General features: G+C 40.4%; 1 protein-coding gene across 4 annotated transcripts in view; it reads left to right on the top strand.

The window, feature by feature from the left end:
• DCBLD2 (discoidin, CUB and LCCL domain containing 2) overlaps positions 1 to 15652 on the top strand; it is a 75849-nt gene extending 60197 nt beyond the window's left edge. For 3 of the 4 annotated variants that reach the window (XM_053308722.1, XM_053308725.1, XM_053308724.1), the window contains exons 10-15: positions 4511 to 4658; positions 5545 to 5682; positions 6112 to 6205; positions 7761 to 7810; positions 10875 to 11012; positions 11970 to 15652. In XM_053308722.1, the coding sequence (XP_053164697.1) occupies positions 4511 to 4658; positions 5545 to 5682; positions 6112 to 6205; positions 7761 to 7810; positions 10875 to 11012; positions 11970 to 12412 (1011 nt within the window). In that variant the 3' untranslated portion in view covers positions 12413 to 15652. The remainder of the gene's footprint in view (positions 1 to 4510; positions 4659 to 5544; positions 5683 to 6111; positions 6206 to 7760; positions 7811 to 10874; positions 11013 to 11969) is intronic. The other variant, XM_053308723.1, reaches the window with a different exon arrangement.
• The last annotated feature ends 247 nt before the right edge of the window (positions 15653 to 15899 follow it).

Below are 15899 nucleotides of genomic sequence, written 5' to 3' on the forward strand. Positions count from 1 at the left end.
TGCCTCATAAGAAAGGTGCTCTAGGCCCCTGATCATCTTGGTTGCCCTATTCTGTACCTTCTCCAGTTCAACAATATACTTTTTAAGATGTGGTGACCAGAATTGTACGCAGTACTCCAGGTGTGGTCGCACCATAGTTTTGTATAAGGGCATTATAATGTTAGCCGTTTTATTTTCAATCCCCTTTCTAATGATCCCTAGCATGGAATTTGCCTTTTTCACAGCTGCTGTACATTGAGTCGACACTTTCAACAAGCTGTCCACCACAACCCCAAGATCCCTCTCCTGGTCCGTCACCAACAGCTCGGATCCCATCAGCATATACTTGAAGTTGGGGTTTTTCATCCCAATGTGCATCACTTTACACTTGCTAACATTGAACCGCATTTGCCATTTTGTCGCCCACTCCCCCAGTTTGGAGAGATCCTTTTGGAGCTCCTCACAATCCGTTTGGAATTTCACTACCCAGAAGAGTTTGGTATCATCTGCAAATTTGGCCACACTGCTGCTTACCCCTGCTTCTAGGTCATTGATGAATAAATTAAAAAGCACTGGTCCCAGTACAGATCCCTGGGGGACCCCACTTCTTACTTCCCTCCGTTGTGAAAACTCTCCATTTATACCTACCCTCTGTTTCCTGTCTTTCAACCAGTTAGCAATCCACACATGTACTTGTCCCTTTATCCCATGACAGCTAAGTTTCCTCAGGAGTCTTTGATGAGGAACTTTGTCAAAAGCTTTTTGGAAGTCCAGGTAGACTATGTCAACTGGATCACCTTGATCCACACACTCGTTGACACTCTCAAAGAAGTCCAAAAGGTTGGTGAGGCAAGATTTACCTTACCTCAATCCCAGCAGGGCCTGTTCTTCTAGGTGCTTTACAATTTTATCCTTGAGGATGCTTTCCATCAATTTGCCTGGAACGGATGTTAGGCTAACTGGCCTGTAATTTCCCGGATCGCCCCGGATCCCTTTTTGAAAATCGGTGTTACATTTGCTACTCTCCAGTCCTCTGGTACAGAGCCCGATTTCAGGGATAAGTTAAATATTTTGGCAAGGAGGTTGGCAATTTCACATTTGAGTTCTTTGAGGACTCTTGGATAGATGCCATCTGGCCCTGGTGATTTGTTAGCTTTCAGTTTTTCCAGACAGTTTAGAACATCATCCCTTTTCACTTCTATCTGACTCAGCTCTCTAGCCTCCATCCCTAAAAAGCCTGGTTCAGGAGCAGGTATATGCTCAGTATCCTCTGCCGTGAAGACAGATGCAAAGAACTCATTCAGCTTCTCTGCAACCTCCATAATAATCCCTTTTACTCCCTCATTGTCTAATGGTCCAACTGCCTCCCTGGCAGGTTTCCTGCTTCTGATGTACTTAAAGAAGTTTTTGTTATTCCCATTGATACTTTTGGCTAAATGTTCCTCAAACTCTCTTTTTGCCTCCCTTATTGTCACCTTGTATTTCTTTTGCCAGAGTTTGTGTTCCTTTTTTTTTTTTTTTTGGTGTTCCTCCAATTACTAGAAAAGTCTCAAAATGGAACATATTAATGTATCTCCCTTGAAGCATTGGTCACATATAAAGCAGCCCCCCATCAGCAAGGTTTACTAATTAAGTGACAAAATCAAGAAACGTCCCCTCGCATATCTTCTGAAAGGGGAGACTTCCATTGGCTACCAAGAACATTGTTTCTGCTTGCAGTAGAAGAGGATGATGATAAATATGTCTGTAAAGATGGGATTCTGGGAAGTTTTTAGTCTGTGATTCTTGAGTTTTAGACAACAAAGGATATTTATTATGTTTGTCTGGGGTCAGCAGTAGGTTACTTTTGACGTACTGCTGCAATTCTGAAGTACTTCAGTGTGTGTCTGAAGTGCCTAAGCCAGTGCTTTTATGAGAGCGAGAATGATCTGCCCCTCTACGGCCCCTAACGGCCAAGACAAATGGCAGAGGCCAGTATGGATGGATGGTGGATCAGATGCTTTAACTGCCCCACTGCTTGCTTTGGACACGAGGAAGCCCATGGCATGTCTAAATCCAATTTGCTTAGTTGCTATGAGGGGCAGAATAGGATATCAGAACAGGGGAAGGTGATGTGCCATATCCATTGTTCTAGCTTTCCTGTACCTGTTCTTTGAAAGTGGCCCATGCACAGTTAGCCTCCTATCCTCAAATTCAAATGTCTCTGAAGAGAGATGGCTTCATCCACTCTGTTACTTGGTTACAGCAATCTCAGGCAACTGCCAGGTAAAGGGGTGGGGCTTGCTTCAGCTCTTGGAACTGCTGTAGAAGAGTTTCCCATACAGTGGCCAGTAGGGTTTGCAGCTGAAATATGTGACTACATGTGGATCACCCATCAAAAGGCAACAGTTCTTTATGGAAAGCTGAGTAATTTTGATTGCATAAGACAAGCCCTGAAATGAGAAAGTTGTACTAATTGTATTTCAGTGGGGGTGCCAGAACAAATACTTTGTGGTAAATGTCTTTCTATACACTTCCACACTGAATGTTGGATAAAGTCTAGAATTTCACCTGTTTTTGTTGTGTTTTGCTTAAGCATTTACACCTCTATCTCTCCTGACTTTGAGAGAGAACTTGCATGAAACATGCTGTGTTGCAGTAACAGCTAATCTGTATAGTGGTTCCATCATTCATAATCAGTGGGTTCTGCGCCTGCGCAGATCAGCTTCAGGCAGATTTTGTTAGCTCGTTGCGACGCCCGCAACTGCGAGTTGCACGTGACTACAGAACCCTCTAGCAGTGGTTTGGCATCCCTTTATTCAGTTTCTTGATGCTATTGAGCCAGATGATATGTCTGGTCCTAACTACCACATGGTGAGGAATGGTGAGCATGTCTCCCTCCTAGTGTGTCATTCTATTCTTCAGAATTGTGTTGGGTGAACTGCTGCTTCACATGATTTTAATGCTACTTTAGTGTAGCATAGAAATCACATGTAAGAGGGCAGTTTGACAAACTGTCCTCCCCCACATGGGTTTATGAAAAGTGGAATGGTGCACTGGGTGTGGGGCAGGACCTATGGGTATGGTTAGATGTGCTGTCTGAACAAGTTCATTGTGGTCTGTTACAGTGGGATTTCAGTAACTGTAGCTGTGATTATACATGGGGAGATCTGATAAGAAGTTATCAGACCAACAGCAGCAATAATGTAAGAGTATTCTGGAGTTTAGTTGAGTTGTGGTATCCATTAAACTCCCTGATGGTACTATGAGATAGCAGTTGTAATCCACCATAGATTAGCCTGCTGTCCCCTCTGCCTAGTTGATTAATCAGCAGAAATTAAGGCCACATGAGTACATCCTGAGAAAACATTTTATTTTATTTTATTTTAAGATCACTATATTCATCGGCATTGCCTGCTTGTAGATAAATGTAGTGGTGACCCCTGAGGATGCCAAGGAAAAATGATCAGACATTGAATATAATTTTTGTTTTTGACTGCCCTCTTCTGGGTGTGTGAGAACCCACACGCTTAATTTTTTTTTTAGATCAGACTCAATTAACCTAGATCTTTTAACCTTTTAAAATTATGAAACTGGAAGCTACAATGGCTGACGCTATCTTCCTGAGAGTTGGGAATCTACTAGTGAAACAATTTCTGCTATATCACTTTCCTACTTATACATAAAGACTGGAGGTCTCTTCGGATTTTAATAGCTGTGAATAGATGTTCCCTAACAAACTCCTTGACTCAGAATTTATCATCATTTCAAATTAAATTCTATTTTCCCCAAAGACTTCTGATATGGAATCATAGCTTTATCATGAGTCAGTCCTGACAGTCTAAAAAGATCCGAGACATACCAGAGTTAAAAGTTCAGATGTATTAATTTTATTCAAAAAGTTCAAATATATTAATTGTATTCATGTTAAAAAATGAATTAAAAGATGACAAATCCAGAGTCCCATCAAATTTAAATGCATACCAAATCAATACATTGTTTGCTGTTACAGAACATTCAAATTACTATTTCCCCCCTCTTATTATTTTACTACAAGAAACTCATAAGGGGTAGAGCTGTTGGTTGTTGCTCAGTCAATCTTTTAATTTGTTTTATCCAGAGAGAACTAGTCATTGCTGCAAGTTTTGAAACATAGTAATAAAGATCTGTATCAATTTAAAATGAGCTGTCTGACATAAGACATAGGTAATTTTCAATTATTTTTATTTATTTGTTTAATATACATCTCTGGCTAGAACTCAGTTACAAACTTCTAATTGCAGCAAGTAGCAGATGCGCAGAAGGATTTTGATTAAGGGTTTTAAATTCAAAATCACTGAATTAGAATTGTGCATTAGAGGCACTTATTTTCAACTGTGCGTTGAGGTTTTATGTTTGTGTGACATAAAAATTTTTGGAAATAGGGATTATGTCCATAACTTGTTTTTCAGACTGAAAATACTGGAACAATTTTTTGTAAACTAGAACCACTAATATCAGGGTAAATTGTTATGCACATTTTAGATCTCATTACATCTCTCTCTTTTTCTAGATATTTCAAGGCAACACTGGATATTATCAAGAAGTTCGCAATAACTTCATTCCACCCATTATTGCTCGTTTTGTTAGAATAAACCCTTGGAAGTGGCATCAGAAAATAGCAATGAAAGTGGAACTGTTAGGATGTCAGTTTAATGTTGGTGAGTACAATGGCATGTAAGTATTGGTTGCAGACCGCAATAAAGTTAAAGAAAAGTTAGTGTGGGACTAGGACTAGGGAGACCCAAGTTCAAATCCCCGTTCAGCCATGAAACTGGATGACTCTGGGCCAGCCACTTATTTCTCAGCCTAATCTATTTCACAGGGTTGTTGTGCAGATGAAAATAACCATGTACACTGATCTGGGTTCCTTGAAGGAAAAATGGGACATAAATGTAGAAAATAAGTAAAAAATAAAATTGAACTGTCTGGCACTCTGGTCCTCCGTATTGTATGGACATCTGATTTCAGCATTGGAGTGATGTTCCTGAAGTACACGCATAGTATGACTTGTGGTGTTCTAGAGCAATGGTACTTACATTTGTTTATATTTATTTGCTGGTAGAACTAGTCTTCACAGTTGCCTTATGGTATATTAAAATTACTAAAAGGCTATTATAAATTGGGTGTGCTATATAGCCTCTTACAGAAAGGACTTGGTGTTTTAATGAATAGCATGACCCTCCATGTTTGAGCTCTGCAACCTACAGTACCATTACCACCCAAGTATGGTAATGACTTTCTGTTGCAGAAGTATAAATTAACTTTTATGCCAAAGATCAAGAACGGCACAGTAACTTCCAGTGTAAGCCAAGGTACTGATAGCCAAGGAATAATGTAGCAGCATGGTGCTTAGCATTAATCTTGGAATTCTTATTGATTTCTATTATTTTTCATTGGCTAGTGCATCAAGTCTTCATGCCTGTTTTGTGGTAGATTAAAGGTATTTAAAGGGCTGTTAAAAATTGGGTGTGCTTTTGTCACACAAAGGAAGCCACTTGATGTTTTAATTAATGGCATGACCTCTCAATTTTGGGTTTTGTAAAGTTCGGGCTCCAAGGCCTACAATACCACCACCACCACCGCTGCTACCCAGGAACAGTAATGATTTTCCATTGCAAACGGATAAAACAACCTTCACTCCTGAGATCAAGAATACTACGATAACCCCAAGTGTAACCCAAGGTATTAACAACGAAGAAACAATATTGCAGCAACGTAGAGCTTAGTGTTAATAATAAAACTCTATTGTTTTCTATCAGATATATTGTATATTTATCAACTATAATCAATATATCATAAATAGATAATATATGCACCTATGTATTAAATGGGACATAGATTCTGAGTAGAAATCTAGTAATTGGTAACTAGTTGTTGAATGAGGAGAATTGTCAGCTGGTTTGTGCATTGAAAATTGCTATTAATTTGTAGCGAGCTTATGGACAATTTAATAATAAAACCAACTTCACACTTGTTTTATTGAACTTATGTCAAAATGCTGTTATATGGGTATGTTACAAATATTCAAGATAATTTTAAGTAAAGGGCATTATGAAATTGGTTTTCAATGAGTCTATAAACCTTACAAATTCCATTTTTAATGGATTGTAGATGTGGCACTGGTAGCTGTTCTGGTTCCTGTGTTGGTCATGGTCTTGACCTCCCTGATCTTGATCTTAGTTTGTGCCTGGCATTGGAGAAACAGGTAATTACTTCCCATCCTCTACGTACGTAATATATGAAGGTAAGGAGGGAGAAATTCAATACTGGCTGGTTTGGGCACTAATATAAAGGATACAGCAAAGTATTAATATATTTTATAGCTTAACAATATGGATGTGTGTCAAATAAGGCCTTTTCCTGAAGCACGTTGGGGTATAAATTTTGGGAGGACTGTGCAGGTTCAGCAGCTATTATATGATCCTTTCAACATATAAAAATTTATTCAGAGGAGGGGTGTATGATGCCTTTTGATGAACACCCGTTTATTCATTAAGGTGAAAGGGGAACTTTTTAGTGCATGTACTCTCTTTCCTTTTAGGAAAAGTTTTGCAATAAAAGACTTTACCTGTACTTAAGAATTAGTACTGGCAAATCTTTATCTCAAGTAACTGAGTACCAGCCACCGGTGGTGCTCACTCATTGGGATGAGTGCAAGATCCCGTTTCCCTGACTGTAGCCACTGGAGACCCCCCTCCCCCCAACAGCTATTCCTGACTATCATGGGGTCCTTTGTTACAGGGGAAGGGGGGGCGGTAGAATACCTAGAATACAGATAGGGACACTTTCTTCCCCTCACAGTGTTCCCTCTAAAAGGGATTCCCAGATGTTGTTGACTACAACTCCCAGATGTTGTTGACTACAACTCCCATAATCCCAAGCAAAAGCCATTGAAGCTGGGGATTCTGGGAGTTGTAGTCAACAACAACTGGGAATCCCTGTTAGAGGGAACACTGCTCACAGAAGGTGCCTGTACCTAGTTTCTGGTCATAAACCCTCCCCCTGTAGCCAGCAAATGCCCCTCTACATAAGAACAGCCCTGATGGATCAGGCCCAAGGTCCATCTAGTTCAGCATCCTGGTTCACACAGTTGCCCACAAGATGCCACTGGAAAGCCCACAGGCAGGAACTGAGGGCATGCCCTCTCTCCTGCTGTGACTCCCCTGCTACTGGTATTCAGAGTCTTCCTAACTCTGAGGCTGGAGGTGGCCTACAGCCCTCCGACTAGTAGCCTCTCCTCCATGAAGTTATCCAAACCCCTCTTAAAGCCATTCAGGTTGTTGGCTGTCACCACATCTTGTGGCAGATAATTTCACAAGTTGATTATGTATTGTGTGAAAAAGTACTTCCATTTGTTGATCCTACATTTCCTGGCAATCAGTTTCATGGGATGACCCCTGGCTCTAGTGTTATGTGAGAGGGAGAAAAAAATTCTCTCTATCCACTTTCTCCACACCATGCATGATCTTATAGACCTTTATCTTGTTTCCCCACAGTTGTCTTTTTTTCTAAACTAAAAAGCCCCAGCTGTTGTAACCTTGCCTTATAAGGAAGTTGCTCTATTTCTGCCAATATTCTGGAGACTGAATACCTTTGGGAATAGCTTTTTGGAATACTCCAGAGGCTGTAGTGAGTGGAGCATGGTGATTAAAATGGTGTGCACTGTGCCTCACACTTCAGTGAATGCTACCCACTGTTTTCTATTTATAGTAATTATGGATGTGTTCTGCATCTTAATGAATGTTCACCTACTTTTTCAGAAGGAAAAAATCAGAAGGAACCTATGACATACCTTCTTGGGATCGTGCAGGTAATGCTTCACATGTAAAGATATGTTGTTTCTTTTTTAAGCATTGGAATGAATAGAGGTTGGGAGGGAGCTTCAAGTAGAGAAGTAGTGCATAGGAGGTGTTGCTGAACCATCCTTCCTGCCATTCCTCTGTTGATGGCAAAGGATATCCATTGTGAGTCATCCACTCGCTCTCAAGGCTTTAAGAGAGCCCATTGGAACAGATCCTGCCCCAGTCTCACCCCTTTTGAGTCAGGCACTGACTTGGAACTTCTCCTTGACCTGGCCATTACAGGTCTTTCCCAACTGGAACTTTAAGGCTAGATACAGCAGGAAGGGGACAGACACCTTTTCTTGTACTATTAGGAAAAAGTTAAATAAAATAATGATAAAAAATCTTATTTAATCAAATTCATAAGTATGTACAGTATTCAGTTTGATTTAGGAAGGCTATACCTAAACAAACTGGATTTAAATCTCCCAAGAAGAAAAGCATGAAAGTCTCTTCTTCCCAGAAGAACTATCTAAGCAAGGTCTTTCCCTCCGTTAGCTCTCTTCCATGGGGGAAGCAGCCTGGCACTGGCCCCTTGCACCCTGCAGTAAGCTCTGAGCTTCCTTCCAGCTCTGTGCTCTCTGTGTACTGTGGGGACTTACACAGCACCATCTATCTGTCCCCTCGCACACACTCCTCCTCTTGCCTAGCTGAGTTCAAAAGCATCCCATCTGGCAGTGATGGGATGCTTCTTCTCACAGTGTTCCGGACCTTTCTGCTTCAATGGGCAGCCCCAAGAATCAGGGAAGGGAAGAGCTCCTCCCCCATGATGCACCAGATTTTGCCAGCCCCATTCATTGCAACATAGCCTGGCTCTTGGGCTAAACAAGACATAGATGGAGAAGGATCAAGATAAGCCAGTTTTTCTCCACTGACTAATATTTGCATGATAGGACTTTGCATTCATTTTACTGTATACAGGAGAACCTCTATATTTGTGGGGGTTCCATTCCCCACTGTAACCGTGGATATGGAAACCATGAATATCAAGTCATTGGGGCTATAGGATGGGAATTAAAAGCAGCCTCCTGGCTTGGGGGTCTCTCCAGTATGCCCTGCGCACTCATGCAGGGCATACTGGAGTTTCTGGGGGCCACGCGGCCCCCGAACTCCCCAGCCCCGCCCGGCTCCGTGACGGAGCCGGCAGCTGTGTGGGCAGCTGCTGCGTCCGCCCAGAGCAGACTGGCTGGTTGTCTGTGGGGAGAGCGAGCTAAGCCTGCCATCCCCGCTCACCCTCCCCAGGCTCTTTGATCATGAGTCCCACCTCGTAGAGTCCACGGAGATAGAGGTTCTCCTGTCATGTCATTTATCTAGAAGTATGTCATCTGAAGGGACAGTTGCTGGCAGCCACAGGACCTGGCATGTGTTGGAACTCTTCAGATGATGCAGTTCCACAGGGATCCCTCCTCCATTTTTACACAACAGTCTGTATTTTGATTCTGATCTTGAATTCTGGAAACATGAATGAATGAATCCCCGTTTTCTTAACTTAATGGCAACCACAGCATAAACAGACATGTTTTACATGGAAGCTACCTAAGCTAATTGCATATGATACAGCACTAAGTAATTTGACTTGTAATCAAGTCATTTGTAGGTCACACACTAAAATTCAACATCACAATGTGAGAGACAGAACTGTGTGAATCCATCTCGAGTTTGACTCTGAAGACATGCAAACCGGGAAGGGAGGATGGGTTGTGGCCAGGGCACCACCATTTGAAGTGTGGAGGCCAAGAGAGATGGTAGGAGTTGTGCTGGCTGACACAGGGGAACAGAGGTGAGACATGCAAGGACTGTTCCCTCTCTGTTCTGCGGCTTCCAGTCCTCTTCCCAATCAACAGTTTCCTGGTTGCTAGGCCAGAAGTCCCTAGTACTACTTTATTAGTATTAGTATAGTTATTAATAAACTTTATTTGTTGGCCACCCTATAACAAATTGTTCTCTGGGCGGCTCCCAATAATACAGTAATAACACATTAAATCATAACAGACAAAAAAGAAATTACAAAATACAATGCAAAGCAGCTTAAAAGCTCATTTTAAGGAAAGAGAGCTGGTCTTGTGGTAGCGAGCATGACTTGTCCCCTTAGCTAAGCAGGGTCTGCCCTGGTTGCATATGAATGGGAGACTAGAAGAGTGAGCACTGTAAGATATTCGCATTAAGGGATAATTAATCTCAGTTAATTGTTAATTGATTTTCATGGTGTTTTAATGTAAACCGCCCTGAACCTTTTGGAAGGGCGGTATAAAATGTTTAATAATAATAAAATAAATGGAGTCACTCTGGGAAGAGCAAGAAGGTTCCAAGTTCCCTCTCTGGCATCTCCAAGATAGGGCTGAGAGAGACTCCTGCCTTCAACCTTGGAGAAGCTGCTGCCAGTCTGTGTAGACACTGAGCTAGATGGACCTATGGTCTGACTCAGTATATGGCAGCTTCCTGTGTTCCTATGTAAAATTAGAAAGATCAGATCAAATCGGAAAACCAGAGTTTAAAAGGCCTGGGTGGACCAAAGCAGGTAAACCTCACTGGGGAGGCTGTTCCATAAACGGGGTGTCATCACTGAAAAGGCCCTCTCCCTAGTAGCCACCGTCTCAGCTCGTTTGGCACCCAGAGGAGAACCTCAGAATTAAGATCTTAAGATCCAGGTTGGGACATGTGGGGCAAGGCATTCTCTCAGGTAACCCAACCCTAAGCAATTTAGGGCTTTAAAGGTTAAAACCAGCACTTTGAATTGGGCCCAGGAATGGACTGGGACCTAACTTCCAGAAGTTTTGCTTCTCCACAGCCAGGCGGCATTTATGGTTCGGAGTGCTTTTGCCCAGTTTAGGCTGGTGCACCAACTTTGCCTCTTGCAGAAAGGAAACGTGGCCATGCTTACTTACTCTGGCCGGCATTCAGTTACGTTGGTAGTTGCACTGAGCATTTCCTTGTGAATTGGGAAAGTGAGATATGTATATGTTCATAAGTGTTGTGTTTTTTTAAAAAAAATTTAAATAAATAAAATGCTTCCTTTTTCAAACCTTGATATAGGTTGGTGGAAAGGAATGAAACAGTTTCTTCCTGCCAAGGCTGCAGAGCATGAGGAATCACCTGTTCGATATAGTAGCACTGAAGTTAGTTGCCTTAGATCAAGAGAAGTTGCAACCATGTTACAAACTCAGTCTGCAGGTATTTGGGTCTCCCAGTTTACCTTGATGTGAGTGAATGATGTCTATTCTAAATGGGGAAAAATTATATAGTGTCTTTGGACACGAAATACAGGCAATCTTAGCTCCCTCTGTCTCCCTTACCTTCTCCCTTTTTAAAATTTGTGCTAGTTATAAAAGATCGATCAAAGAAGATAGATCACTGCTACTGATATTTGGAGATGGTGTAAAGGCTGGTTCTGTGGTTAGCAGAGGTAGTGCAGTCATCTCACACAATTGTCCAGACCTGGTTTTTATGAAGAAATTTGTTTGCTTAAGAGCACACCCACATGAAAATCATAGCCCACATCGCAGCTTTTTGCTTCCAGAGAAGGCTTGAAATACTAATCTCTTCCTAGCTATTTAGTATCTCATCTATAACTACTTTAATTTGGTGGCTGCAAATGATTACCATCTTAATTTTCACCCAGAAAAGTTCCACCTCAACCAATAATCATTTGAATGAGCTGTAAGCCTCATTACCATGTAATTCACAGAATAATTACAAGTGTCTATTTAACATTCTCGAATATGATGATTGTTTAGGCGTTGAATAAAGCCTATGAGCAATGGAAACAGAAGGATAGACCTTACCTGTTTTTCCAATCTGTGAACCAGTTTGCATATGTGATGGTTCCAACACTTATTGCCTCAGAAGCATATAGGACCACAGGAGCTCTGTGTGAGTGGCATTTATATGGCTGCCTTTGTTCCTGCTGTTGTTACTGTGGGTGACCACATAAGTGGTTATAAACCACTCATGTGGAAGCACTAGTTCATGGAAACAGTGGTCTAATATGCTTCCAAGGTGATCCTGTTGGGGCTACTTCATGTATCAACTGGCCTTTTATGATCCAAGTGCTGTGAATTTTATCAGTGAAAAGGTTCTAATGTAAGAGTGGGGACAAATCTTGTTAATGATACTGGTCTCTTTATATAGAGTATGCACAGCCACTGGTGGGAGGAATTGTTGGCACACTTCATCAGAGGTCAACTTTTAAACCAGAAGACGGAAAAGAAACCAACTATGCTGATATGGATCCTTACAACGCACCAGACCAAGAGATTTATCATGCGTATGCTGAACCGCTACCAATCACTGGACCGGAATATGCAACTCCAATAGTGATGGATATGTCAGGTCACCTCACAGCTCCTGCAGGCATTTCTTCTGTATCTACTTTCAGGGCTTCAGGGAATCAAGCCCCTCTCATTGTGGGAACTTACAATAAACTTGGTTCCAGGGCTGATAGCTCATCACCCCCCCATGTACTGTATGATACACCCAAGGGGATGCAAGGACTAAATCCCTCAGATGAATTGGTGTACCAGGTACCACAGAACATGCCACATTCCACAGAAAACCAAGAAGAAGTTAGTTAGAGGAGGAGACTTCTAAAAATGGAAAATGGTTTTTTGTGTTGAAGCAAAATGTGAGAGCTGAGGCCTGGAAAAATGAATAAATTGCCTTTTTTGAGGGTCTAATACATAACTACTGCTTTTTTCATAAAATGGTGGGCTTTTCATTCACTACTGATAGGCACTGCATTCTTTGTTATAGGCATGAGAAACTTAGAAAAATGCCTCATCACCGAGTGTAAATAAATTTCACTGAAAATACATACATTAATCAAAATCCATTCTCTATGGCCTAAGTGTCAGAAAAAGAAAGGTACTATTCTGGAAACAAGAAAAACATTGAAATCCCTTAAACCTACATACATATTGTTTGAAACAGTAGTAACAGACTGATCTCTTACAAATTTATCAAACTATGTATAATATAACATAAATTGATATTGTACCTTCTGTAACAAGGCTGAGAGACAATGATTTCGTTGGGATTTTTTAATAAGTAAAGTAGATCTCTAAAATGAGTAAAAGCTTCCTTCATTGATTGATTTAATGAAGTCAATTTGTAGCCTACTTCTAAAATCTCTGGCAAATATGACTTTGCCATACACCAGCAACTAATCTGTGGTCGTAATCTAGGGGATAGCTTCACCTCAGTGTGATGTATTGCTCAGCCATGGTTTGGAAAAAGAAAAAAAAAGAAAAGGCCTGACTAGTAATATAAACAGTTGTTCTATTACTTCTACTAGCCTACAGCATCTACCATGTACAATTTGTGGGGTCTCAAGGAATTTGATTTGTAGTGGTTACTAAAAGTGTAACTTCCAAAAATGCATACAAAATCCTCCAGCTGCTGTAGCTTCCTCAAACAGAAGAAAAGTTTTAAATAAGTTTTTGCAATAAAGTAGACATTCATCTTTCTAAAACCTAAGCACATCATTAAATATAAATACGTGTGGGTATTTAAGTCATGGTTTCTGTACATTTATAGCTGCACAAGTTGTTTTCTCAGTGTGTGTGCACTTATATGCCTTAAGAAAAGCATGCGTGTTGACACCCTGGAACCTTTAAACTGTGAAACCTGCTGCCCACTAGATGAAGAGATGGTTACAACCTTTTTAAAAAGACATTTGATGTAATGTGAGACACTTCAGGATTGTTTTTTGACCCACCAGATTCTGCACATTCTCTGCAGCTTTTAAAACTTAAAACTAAAGGTATTTTGCTTTTCTGCCAATGATGTTTTCCCAAGTTTATATACTTGAACTAGGTGATGACTACGCATGATGGAAACAAAGAAGCATAGCTGTATTCACACAACATCAGAAGTCACACTCCCCTTTTGCCATATTTAAATGCTTATCAAGAAATAAAAGCACAGCTTTGTCTTAGGATGACATGAAAAAGATGCTTTGTTTTTATTATAGTGTAATGGCACTGTAGTGAGAACGTTGAACAGATAAATGTGATATCCCTCTATACACAATAGCCCAGTTTTATGGACTTTAAATGTTTTATGAACGTATAATTCAAAGGGAAATTGTGATTTCCCCCCCTTGTGGTCTGTATTGTTGAATGCACAGTATTCCAATGTAGATGGTAAGATTAATCATGACAATCACCGCTGTTAACTGTTAGTACTCCTGCCCAACACTTAATTTCAGTAGTAAAGCAAACAGATTTGCTCTTGTGCCTTGTTCCATTTATATTATTTTTTATTTATAAAAATGATACATAACTTATTTTTATTCTGAAACTGCGGTACACCAAGGCTAAATGTGAGGCCTAAGAAAACATTCAGAATGTGTATGTATATATAGGCTTTCATGGCCTATTCTGTGAATTCTCATGTGGTTGAATCTGGCCCATATGGATGCATATCAGGCAGACTGGACTCATGCTGTTTGTGTGAATTTATTAAACCTGGCTCTGTCAGCATCTGTCCATGTATAACAATAGTGAACACCAGTTCACTAAATTGCCCCACTTTCTGTAAATCTGCATATAATAAAGTGCATCAAAAATAATATGTGCTAATAATTTCCAAAGAAAATAGTGAAATGCACTCAGAGCATAAATAGCTCAAGTTCAGAGGGTGAGGGTTGTTTGTGTTTTGCACAGCTGCTACTCACCTTGTAGATTCTTGACTCTGTTCTTGGTTATAGATAGGGCTCAGAGCAGTCTAAACTATTCAAAATGCATACAATTTTTAAAAATGCTACACATGAAGCTGGTTGAATTTCATATTCCTATTACAAAAGTTGAGTTTTCTTAGTTGGGAGTGATAATGTATACCTGCATGTTTTTCGTTCTCTCTAAAAGTTTTAACAAGTATGAATTGGTGCTCAGCATCAAATGGCTTTTATAAGAACCTAAGTCGTTGCAAATTCTTCTCCTTTGCAGGGCATTTTCTGTTCAAATTCTAAAGAAATTAGAGCTTTTTAAAAATAGCTGATAAAGTTTAATTTGAACATTTCACCAGTTTGGATGACTTTGCACATGCATATCATGCCAAACCTTAGGATGTATCTGTGGCAATTCTCACAAAACTCACAAGTGTACATGCAAGGCACCATCCATTGCACCAAATATAATGGTCACACTCAGAACATTCTTTATATTTAGTGTGTGTGCCATTCACATGCATTCAGATGACTTGGTATAACATGCATGAGCACTGGCAACATGCCACCAAAAAGCCACTACTTTTCAAGCCTGTTCCTGGAATCATGTACTCAAGTATATGTGCAAAGAACTTTATAGTAGCAGGCAAACTTTGGGTGTGCTTACGTGCACAAGCAAGCCCACTTTAAATGGTATGTTGTGGAAGGAGCCTGTCAACACGTCAGCTGTGTAAGAGAGACTGTGTGAAAAATTGAATGCATCTAAATTAAGCTTGTTGATCAGACGAAAATGAAGCTTTCTTGATGTATTGTCCTGTATTTTAGGCACTAACTTATTGATTCCTGAATGTAAGACACACAGCACAGACAACCTTCACAGTAAGTGCTTCTTGGGTTTTTTTTTAGGCCCAGTGTTGGCATCTCTCGTATGTTGATTCAAGGTATGCAAAGGGCTCTTTATTTTAGTGCAGTTGAGATGGGTGCAAATAATGTTGAGTGGTTATTTTTCCTAGAATGTACTTTCTTACCTCAGCATGTTCTGTAGTCACTCTGTATTTGTATATTTTGGTAGAATTTAGATTATATGAATAGTGATTTTTATGTATGTCTTTAAAACTTTTAAATAAAATGCACAATGTGAAAGTCATGGTCATTCTGTACAAAATCTTGTTCAACACAAATTGGGGAAAGGAGCTTGATTGTTTGGGGGCTTGCTGTTTCTGGATACCTCAAGCTGACAGTCAGTTATAGCAACCTTCTTGTTGAACAGCTTTGGTTCAGCAGATGGATCATTTCAGTCTTGTACTAGAATTGCTCTTTGTTAACATTAGAATCTCTGTAGAAATACAGGTTGTAGTTCATACATTGTCGTCTTGATATGATGGTTCATGGGA

Source organism: Hemicordylus capensis, chromosome 3 (assembly GCF_027244095.1).
Source record: "Hemicordylus capensis ecotype Gifberg chromosome 3, rHemCap1.1.pri, whole genome shotgun sequence".
NCBI lineage: Eukaryota > Metazoa > Chordata > Lepidosauria > Squamata > Cordylidae > Hemicordylus > Hemicordylus capensis.